The sequence below is a fragment of the Chenopodium album genome, chromosome 16 (genome assembly GCF_948465745.1).
Source record: "Chenopodium album chromosome 16, dcCheAlbu1.1, whole genome shotgun sequence".
Lineage (NCBI taxonomy): Eukaryota > Viridiplantae > Streptophyta > Magnoliopsida > Caryophyllales > Amaranthaceae > Chenopodium > Chenopodium album.
The window spans coordinates 40,404,363-40,415,305 of NC_137849.1; the positions used below are offsets into that span (position 1 = coordinate 40,404,363).

The window sequence follows — 10,943 nt, forward strand, 5'->3', positions numbered from 1 at the left end:
GTAGTGTAATCATTATCTTGTCAAGTTGATACTGAACTTCATACTGAAAATTTTGAACTTTTCAAAATATTCATTTCCATGGTTCAACTAAGCGTAAATAGTGATCGTATCACAAATGAAGTTTCATTGTATGTCTCTAACCTTAGAACCTTTGGTTTTCTTACATCGATATGTATTCGACCTCGAGTTCACATCGTCATTTCTCTAAATGGTGACTTAGTCAAAATTTCAAATTAGAATGATAATTACATATATCAATGGATTCATAATTCAATGATATTGAAAGTCCATCCCTTTGGATCTTCCGCATGCAATTTTCATTTTTATTTGAATTAATTGACATATTAGAGACAATTTATATATATAGAAATTGTTTAATTATTTCTATCATATAGAATTTTAAACCTATTTAGCAATTCAAAACACATTATGACTCAAAGAAGCATAGAATAACATTTATTCCACGTTTTGAATCTTCGATGTTTAGTCATTACTAATCATTGAATGGTGTTTTGATAATGGCAAGAATGAATAACATTTATTTAATTCTAGCCAATTATTAGTGGTGAAATACTAGTTTCTACTTGTAAAGTTGCAACTTTTGCTTCCAAACTTGTAGATTCTACTTGTGAAGTAGCAACATTTGCTTCTAAAGTTGTAGATTTATTCCTCCTTTAGCTATGACTTCTTCCTTTAGTTCAATCACATTGTGCAATGAATGATTTAAACAAGACATCATATGTCCAAGAATTAGCAATATGCTAAATCAATTTCTATAATATGATTCTTAAATTGGAACATTTCCATTCTTTTACCTTCCAACTATATGAGGTAGTATCTAATCAATTGGAATTGATCCATTTAATTAGAAACATTGTAGTTCTAGGTTTGAGAAGTAGCAACTTGTTTGCAATTCTTGGCCTATAACTTCTTAATGCAATCCTCATATATTCCTAAACCCTTCCATTTGAGCCACTTAGAACATTTCTCTTAGGTTCAAAATGATACCTTGCTCAACTACTTTAAGCACTTTTCATGATTTTGCTAAGTCTATTCTATCATTATTTATATTTGAGTTTAATCAAGTATTAAACTCTATATAAAACAGATGAAGAATATTGTTATTTGATCAACTTTTGATCATAGATATTTCCAATCACTTTCTCATATTCAATCATATTGAAGATAAGAGATTTTATTGGATTTCTATACTTGTCTTTTGGAGGATTTGTACCTCCCATCTCATTATATCCCTTGAAACATTTTTCAAAATGAAGATGTGTTGGTATTTTACTCAAACATTTTGAATAAAACCAACCTTAGACATGTGACATGAATTTCTAAAACTTGCCTTTTAGAACAATCTTAGCAAAATTGGAATATAGGTTTATGGATTATCTTTTAAACTCTTTTGAGAACGTTTCTCAACTTTATTTTCAATCGAGGAGATTATATATAATAATAAAATTAGAACGACATGTTACTAATAAGTAAACGCAAAATTCAATTATGTTTATTAAATTTAAAGTACCATAAGCGAATTAAATTGGTAACTTTAAAACACTCTATTCAATTTAATTGATCCCAATTGAATTAAATGATTCCAAGATCCTTTATTCGTGCAATAATTAACCGGACTGAGGCCCTGCCATCAACCATTACATTTTCAAGGTGAGTAAACTCTTTACTGATTACAACTCTTGTAACTCTTGGTTGAATAATTAACCATCACATGTTTAATTATTACCCTTAGCTTCAAGGTTCTAAACTGATCTTTAGGTAACCTTGTTGAATATAACCAATTAAAAGTGTAGAACGTGATCTACCCCCACTTCCCCAAGATATATTATGATGCTCTGCTAAGGCCGACCCATCACAAACGATCAAGGTTTTCGTCGGGTTTTTAATTGGAAAAGCTGCATCAATATTACTGGGATCTAGATTTATTATGTTGTGATTATATAGTGAACTCTAGCGCATCATCAAGCAACATAAATAAACCCAAACATGCATAAAATACTGAATGCATAAATAAGACATAGCATGGCCCCTAATCCTAAGAAAACTAATAAAGTAAATGCTCCCACTTGAATCATCATGGATCGCATCCATCTTTCTCCTTTGGGCCTTCACTTCATGGGCTTCTTGGATTAACTGCAACCTGTAATTCTACTCTATTCTATCTATTACTTAAATAAAATAAAATAAAATTACAAAATACTTTATCGGTACGTAGACCGTACTAAGATTACAAAAATACATCACGATGCGCATATCGTATTTAGCAATCTACTGGGCCATACTAGTCATTATATAGCAATAAACAATATCATATATTATAAAATTGCCACATAATAAATCACTCATCATGCTTTCCTAAACTATAACATCTGATGATCATAATAAAGGAAACATGGCATCTAAATATCTCATATTTTAATTAAAGCAATTAGATAATATCATATATTATTCATGATCATCAATAAAATATCATATATTCTAAATTAGTCATGAGATAGAATCAAATCTTATTTTAATCTCAAAAGATAAATCATATTTATCCTCAAAGATTATCCTAACAATGTTAGGAAATTCTATCCTAATTACTAGCCAATCACAATATTTTAAATCAATTATATCCAAAATGATTATGGGATAATCACATTATTTAAATCAATCTTTATCTTTTTGAAATATGCTCAGAATATTCTAACAAATCCTATCCAAAATTAACAACCTTAATTAAGGATAATTATCAAAAACCAACTTTTGAAATTTGATTTTATCCCAAAATAAAATCAGATTTTATTTTGAAATATATTTAAAATAAATTAATTTAATAAAACAAATTTTTTTTTTTTTTTTAAATTGAATCTGCTGCCACGTCAGCCAGGGGAAGCCCAGCCAACGCAGCAGCTGGAATCAGCAACCCGCAACCGCAGCCAGGAGCTAAGCCCAGCCACGGCGCAAGCAGCGGCTCTGACCGGAACATTTCCAGTCCACCACCTGCCGGAGCCACCTTCTGCGCCTGAATTTATCGCCGTCGCTCGAGGGTTGCCGTGGCAGCTAGGCCGAAGCCCAGCCACCAGCAGAGCTGTACTAGCAGCAGCAAGCGGCAGTGCAACAGTTGCACTTTCGCTGCTGCCGCCTGTCCACCAGCCGCCGCCCTCTCTGCCCTTCTCTTCGACCACCTGGGCAGCCGCCGTGGCCACCTAACGGTGGTGCATCCACCCAGCCACGGCTGCCCCCTCCCAAAATCAAATCTTTGTTTTTTTTTGAGATTTAATTTAATTAAACAACATTTGTAAAATTAAATTAAATTAGGTCTTTTGAATTAAAACATAACTTTTATGCCTAATTCAATTTTGAAATCAAATTCATAATTCAATTTCAAATCTAGGGTTCTTCATTAATTCAAATTTAATCTAACATTTAGATAAAATTATTGATTATACAAAAAATCATATTTTATGTATAAAATCAATTCAATTAAATCTATGAAGCATAAAATTTTCGAAATTTATCAAAATTAAGCACACAAAATCAAAATTTTAGAGCTTTATTTCAATCATAATTTTCGAAAATACTAGGGCTTATTTGGATTTTGCTAGAACAATTGAGCAATTAAATCATATTTAATCATATCCCAAAAATTAAATCTCCATTTAATATAAAGATTGAACCATAATTAATTATTCTCCCTCCTAATTGAATTAAAATTGTGGATTATCAAAGAATTATTGGCAATATGCGTAAATGCAATAGGCTAACTGATACCACTGTAGGAGTTTATAGGTACTACGCAGCGGAAATAACATGAATCATATTCATACAGTACCTAATCCAAGGATCTAATGCATAACACATAAAGCACAAATAATCGTACCTTTGAAGCGTGATTCCACGTGCGATCGAGCAAGAATAAAGGGAGATAAAGAACCCCAAGCGTGATTCCTCTACTTGGTCCATGGGCACAGATTAAGACCTCCACTAATGCTAGTTAGTCGCAATTGAAACCTTCAATTGACCTTCTATGGAGAAGAGCGACATGCTAACCAAGAACCACCACGATAACGACCACGAACCACCAAGGGGTGGCCGGCCGTACGGACGTGAGGGGAGGATGAGGGCCGTGAGTTGGAGAGAGGATTAGGGTTTTGGGATTGGTTGCATTGATGTCAAAATTCACAGTGTGTGAATTATGACTACTTCTTACAAACCCTAGGCATGAATCTTATTTATAGATCTCATCTCTAAATAAGAGCCCATGTCATAAGCCCAAAACCTAATTCCAATCTAACTATGTTAGCCCAATCCAATTCATGATTAGTTAATTGCTCATGAGGCCCATTAATGGGCCTCTTACTTGCTTAACCCAATACCCTTGTGTGTGACCAATATAGGATCCATTCTAAAAGGCTTTGTGCTATTTGACTAACCCAAAGATCATCTCTCATAGTCTAGCAACAGAGGATGACGCCCCAATAGAATGAACTTATTATCTCCATAATAGTGATCCTTGATATATCTAGTAATTGCACTTATCGAAGACACAATTCCTTCAGATACCTTCAAAAGTTATTGGTTTGAATAACATGTTTCACATGATTTTATTGGTGATTGAATTAAATTGATTTGAATTATGATTTATGAAATAAATTATTTTTGGAGGTATTGATTTTAATATTTGTTTTAATAAAAGTATTTCGAATGATTGATTTTTAAATCATGTTTTGAATGGTTTGAAATTATTTATTATGTTCAAAGGAATTTGGATTTTTAAAAGTATGTTGGATTGATTAAAGAGTTTTTAAAAGGGTTTTTGAAAGCTTGATTGAATTAAATACAAAAGGAGTTTTGATTTAAACTATAATAAAGGTTGATTTTGTTCAAAGAGGAATTTCATAAGAATTATTGAATTATTATAAAAGCTTTACGAGCATGATTATTATATTAATCCCACTATGCGGATTTATTGAAGATTATGGACTTTGTATGACCTAGTCTTTCTTCAAGAATAGCCTTAAAACAGTAGGAGACTAGCTTGGGGGTGTGCACACTTAGAGAAGAAATTGGGTTTTTGAAAAGAATTGATTTTTAATAATCACTATTATTGAATTATTGATTTATTGGTACTATTTTTGAGTATCTTGAGATCATTGGTTTTTAAAAAGAGAAAGTGGTTTTATAAACCATTTCTATTGAGTTATTAGAATTATTTGAGATCATTGAAAATTGGTTTTGAATCACGAGTTTTGGAATTATTGGATTAATCATTGGAATTGGTTTTAAAAGCATGTTTGCAAATGAATTGAGTTTACATTATCTTTCACTTATCGTAGCATATTTTGCTAATCCGTATTTCCTATTTGTTTTGGTTCACCCTGTCTACCGTAATGGTAAGCAGTGTTAACTATTTTCAGGAGGAGTCGTGAATGAGCATATGGGAGTCCCGAGATTTGCTTCACCTAGTTAGGAATGTCGGTCTTGTTTCTATTTTCGAGTACCCATAACAATGTTACTATTTTACAAGTATTAATAAAAGAAAGTTGAGTTTTCGCTGCAAGTTTTGTTATTGAGTTAAGTATTTTGAGTAACCTTGCGTAATCACGCGGCGGTAATACGCCTAAGTCTATCTCTACAGTATAATTATATGTATTATACTAGTATTCTCGTAGAGAGAGATTTGGGGGTGTTACACTAAGACTTGCACAAATTTATCACTTTAGCCCTAAGACTCAAATATATGACATATTATATGTAGAAAAGTGTAAAAAAAAAAAAAAAAAAAAAAAAAAAAAAAAAAAAAAAGATAATAAAAATAAAAGTGAGGTGGGTCCCAATCTCAAGTCTTAAGTTGAGTCTTGAAATTTCAAGACTCAACTTGAGACTTGCTTGAGATCTAAGAAGAAAAATGGAAAAAGTCTTAAGCATAAGTCTTAAAACTCAAAATGATGATGTCACCCCAAGTCTTAAGAGTTGGGGCTAAACTTGCTCTTAAAGTTAATAAAATAACTAAAACTATGTGCTAGTCAAAGTTAAACACTTAGTGTAGAACTAGTGGACGGGGGTTGAAAATCATCTAGGTTCAACTAAGGTACTTGCACAGACAACGCATGTCACTGCCCTTGGGGGTGGTTTCGAGGAGTCCTCTTCAAAAATTAAGTCAACTAGTGTTCATGAGAGAGAAATTAATGGAAACTCAAAATATCCAACACCTTTACCGTTATACGTGATGTACTACGTACTCTTTATACGAGTCAGCTGTAACATGGGCACTGAGATGAACCTCGAAGAACATGGGTATTGAAATGAATCTCAAAACTAAGGGTTTGTTCTCTTCAAATTATTTTCAATTCAGTTCAGTTTAATTCTTTTTCCTTCTCTCATAAAATATTCAGTTCAATTCAGCTCCAATAAGTTCAGTTCAGTTCAGTTCAGTTCAGCTCAATTTAGTCAATCAGAAAAGGCCGTAAGTGAATGACGGAGAAGAGGTTTTTTTTTTTTTTTTTTTTTTTTCTCAATGAGATCAACTGGCCCCAACCAAAGTTTCCTATCATAGAAAACATGGCTAGCAACAGTAGCAATGCATGAGGTAAGGGGGAATTTGTCAGTTATGAGAAATGAACCTTGCACCTCGGCGAGCTCTTAGGCCACCATATAAGTGATCCAATTTCCTTTGTCTCTAGTTCTACTTCAACCAACACCAACTCGCTTGTAATCTCTTTACTTGGTTTGCAACAAATCCAAATTTCATTCCTTTCTGAAGAATTTCTACTTTTACATCTTGCCCTCAAACCCCTTCTCTTTTAATCAGGTAAGTTTGCTTTTCTTTATTCTCAATTTTGAAAATTTTTCTTTACAAATTCTTCCCCAATTTTGACCTAATCCTATTTTCGATGTAATATTCTCTTAATTATGCTTTTCAGTTATGTTATTCTCTTTTAATCAGGTAAGTTTGCTTTTCAGTTGTACCGCTAATCCCTTGTTTTGTTCGAATTTTTAAACTTGTTGAATTATACCTCTAATTTTGGCCTAACTTTATGTTTGATGTAAATACTATCTGAATTAAGCTTTTCAATGTTGTTGTTCTACTCAATTTTACCTCTAATTTATGCTTGCTTGGTAATACTCTCTGAATTAAACCTTTCAATATTGTTTTTCTGCTAGAATTATGATGACCTCAATAAACAAGGGATCTACTTCAAAGCAAAGTAAGGCTTCTATGAGAAATGATGGAAGAGATAGGTTGAGTGAATTGCCTGATGAAATTCTGGTGCACATTCTTTCATTTCTGCCCATTTTAGATGCTGTTAGAACCGTATCGATTCGCAGATTCGGTAATCTTTGGACTTTGATATCCTCCCTTGTTTTTAAAGAGACTGAATTTTTCGTACCAAAGTATTGGCCTGGTGCAATACATATTGATGAGCAAATTCCTCGCTTTGCTAGATTTGTGCGAAATGTGCTAATGCTTCACAAAGGTTACCTGTTAATAAATTCTTGCTTGAAATAGATCCGATTGATGGTCAGGAAATGTTAGATCTTAATGTATGGATAAGATTTGCAATTGATAGACAAGTCAAGGAATTATATGTTCAATTTGGTTCATCTGGTCATTGGTATGATATCAATTTGCCTCGCTCTGCTTCACAAGTCAGTTTCTTGTTATCCTTGAACTTATTGAAGGTAAAATTGAGGGGTTAATTAGTGTCCAAATGGGATCACTAAGAAAATTATCACTTACCTGTGTTAAGGTGAGTAATGAGATGTTAAAGAAAGTCATATTTGGATGCCCTTCTTTACAAGAGTTGGTTCTGTGTCATGCCTATGACTTGGACGAGGTGCGATTTACTGCTCCAAACATTGAAAAGTTACATGTTGATTCCGATCAAATAAGTGTGCTTGATTGCCCCAACCTGAAAATTCTAAACGTTCATCTTAGTTGTAGAACAGGGTCATATCTTCAAGTGATTAATATTCCATCTGTTCGTGAAGTTCGTATTAGTTCTATGCCCCAGTTTGATAAGTTTCTGAACAAGATTTGTAAAGCCGAGGTTGTTAAAATTCAGTATGAAGCTTTTCAGGTGAGTTTCCTGATTCAGTACTTCAATCTCTTGTTGCAAAAGAATTCCAATATTTTAGTCTTCTGGTCGTGTTGTCTTGAATCTTGATGTTAGTCGATGCAATCATATGCGCTTCCATCTTTTATTAAATAATTAAATTTTGGCGAAATTGTCCTTAACAGCACGAACTTTTAACAAGGTACAAATAGCAGCATGAACTTTAAATAGTAGCTATAACAACACAAACTTCTTTATTAGGTGCACAAAATATCATAAATGAAACTTGATACCAAAAAAAAAATGCCAAAGACATGATATCTAATATTATATTATTATAAAAAAATCGTTTAATATTGCGTGCCTTGATTTTTATGTGGGAAAAAATTATCGAATGAAATTTTGGAGGTCAGTTTAGTCAAATTTGAGATCAAATTTAGCAAAATTACAAAAAAAACATCGATTTGCGTGTTATAAAAATGTCTCGGTTAAGGTATTGGGTCAATTTGGACCTTGAGGACTAAATATGATATCAAAATTTGCAAAAAGTAAATAAAATATTAATATTCGATAAAATATCCAATCTTAGGTTTTATTTATGATATTTTGTGCACCTAATGATGAAGTTGGTGTTGTTAAGGCTATTAGTCAAAATTCATGCTGCTATGTTGTTGAGGCTAATTTTGCCTTGAATTTTTGCTAAATCAATTTTGAGTAGCTAGATATTTTGCCCTCTACAGTTCTACCAGTACTTATGATTGACCACTATAATCACATTGGTATCAAGTCAATATAATCTTTGTATATCTCAAATGGATTCAAATCACAGATAATATTTGAGAAATTCCAAGTTTCTCATTTAGAGAAACAAAACTGTTTCTCTAATGGCATATTCATAAATAATTGCATGTTATTTTAGTAAAACCGCTACTTTTTGCCCCATAACCACTACTGGTTGTGCCCCTAAACCGCTACTTCATTTATGTGATTATTATTAATCAAATGTACCCCTTTGAGAAACATATTTTGTCCGGGGCTCCCGCATAATATTTATGTGATTATTATTAATTAAATGTACTACTTAACTTGCGATAATTATTGACCTACTCTGATTCAATAAATCATTTAGAAATCTTGTCAAGGATTTTTCTTTTTTTTTTTTTTCTTTTTGGTAGGTAAATGATTATACTACTTTACTATTGATCATATATTGGTGTTTATTAAATTGGTATATAATCTGGACTAGGAGAAAGTAGAAACATAGATTATTGATGGCATGCCTTTAATTTTCATTCAGCAATCAAACTTCAAGGAGTTAGATATTCCACAAACCAGATGGAAGTGTTTACATATCGAGTCACGGCTTGATGAAGATCAGCTCATAGGTATTTGCAGGGTCTTGAGAAGTTCACCTTACTTGGAAGAACTCATAGTATTCACAACTTCGTGGGGGAATTTGAGACGAAAATCGGTAGGTGTATATTGTGCATCATGTTTATTTGAAATCTATTATTAGCCTGACTTTCATGTAATAGTCTTTTCAACAATGGTGTACAGGATAAAACACATGACCACCACATGCTCTCTTCCCCTTGTGTGATTCCACAACTCAAAACTGTCACCGTGCGTGGCTATGCGGTGCCTTGTCAGGGTCTGCTTCGACTAGCAGAATTTTTGCTTAAAAGTTCTGTCAACTTGGAAAAGCTGTTAATTTTACCCGGTCCATGTAATCTGGTTGAGAAGTTTAAGTTTATGAAGCAATTATGTAGCTTTCCAAGGGCTTCAACAAACGCAAGGGTAATATTTGGTTCAGATATATACTAGTTTCAGACTAGCAGCTGCATCTTTGCTACTCAATCTTGATTTAAGCTTATCAATGATGGTGGTTATTCTACTTGATTGCTGGTAATTGATAATGGCTCGGCTAAAGTACTTCATGCTATGTGTTAAGATTGTATTGTGTGCTGAAGGACATGGCAGTCAGAAGAGTCTTTCTATGTCGCTGACCAGAGTGAAATTATAGTAAAGTTGTATTATACCAAGGTTTTCAAATTCTAGGATCAAATACCTGAGGTGAGTTTCCCTAATCGTTTCTTTTGCTCTACATCAGATTTTCCATGTTTATAGATGTAGATAGTTATGCTGTCTGGAAGATCTATCTTTATCTTTTGACCAACATCATATTTTCAAGTATGTACATATATGTGGGTGATGTATAAGCTACGGCTTTGGCTTATTAATATAAATCTTCATATTTGCATTAAAAAATGGTTTCCTAACGCATACTATAATCTCGAACTTTTTGTATTTTGTTGGTGATAATGTGGTATAATGTTGGAGAAATTATGCTAATGTGAATATGTGGTGTTTGATATCCATTGAAGCTTGGTTATTTTTACATTCACTTTATTCTCTTTGATTTTATACACTATTTTCTTGTTGAGAGCTTAAGTGAGTGAATTTTATGTTTTGCATTCTACTAATTTAACCTTTGACAATATTGCTAATTTTGCTTAAGGATTTACTCGTTTAAGACATTAACATCTACTCCCTCTGTGGCTCTGTGTTCCTTTTTAATTTAAAACGTGAGTTTATCCAAGGGCGTGATGTTCTTCCAACACTCGAATGTAGGATCTAATTTGTATCTCAACTCTGCTAATAACTTGGCCCTAAGGATCTTACTCCGCATACTAATTCACTTAAATTTTAATTCCCCTATAAAATTCAAAGTTACATGCACATTAACATTACAAGGTGTATAAAAACAAATTTCTAATTTCTAATCATTAAATCATATACTGGTAATTTTAAGTGTCATGAGCGGCTTAAAAAAGTTAAGAATATACTTTTTCTTGAATAATTGTTAGATTTGTTACACTG

General features: G+C 32.6%; 1 protein-coding gene across 2 annotated transcripts; it reads left to right on the forward strand.

Moving 5' to 3' along the window:
- The first annotated feature begins 6,693 nt into the window (after positions 1-6,693).
- On the forward strand, positions 6,694-10,282 carry LOC145585313 (F-box/FBD/LRR-repeat protein At4g26340-like). Of its 2 annotated transcripts, XM_081642022.1 has the most exons (4): positions 6,694-6,817; positions 7,171-8,087; positions 9,361-9,534; positions 9,621-10,282. In XM_081642022.1, exons 2-4 carry the CDS (start codon positions 7,719-7,721, stop codon positions 9,885-9,887), a joined length of 810 nt encoding a protein of 269 aa, XP_081498148.1. In that variant the 5' UTR covers positions 6,694-6,817; positions 7,171-7,718; the 3' UTR covers positions 9,888-10,282. The 2 variants fall into 2 exon arrangements, with proteins under 2 accessions (XP_081498148.1, XP_081498149.1); XM_081642023.1 differs by lacking the exon at positions 6,694-6,817 and having other exon boundaries at positions 7,140-8,087.
- The last annotated feature ends 661 nt before the right edge of the window (positions 10,283-10,943 follow it).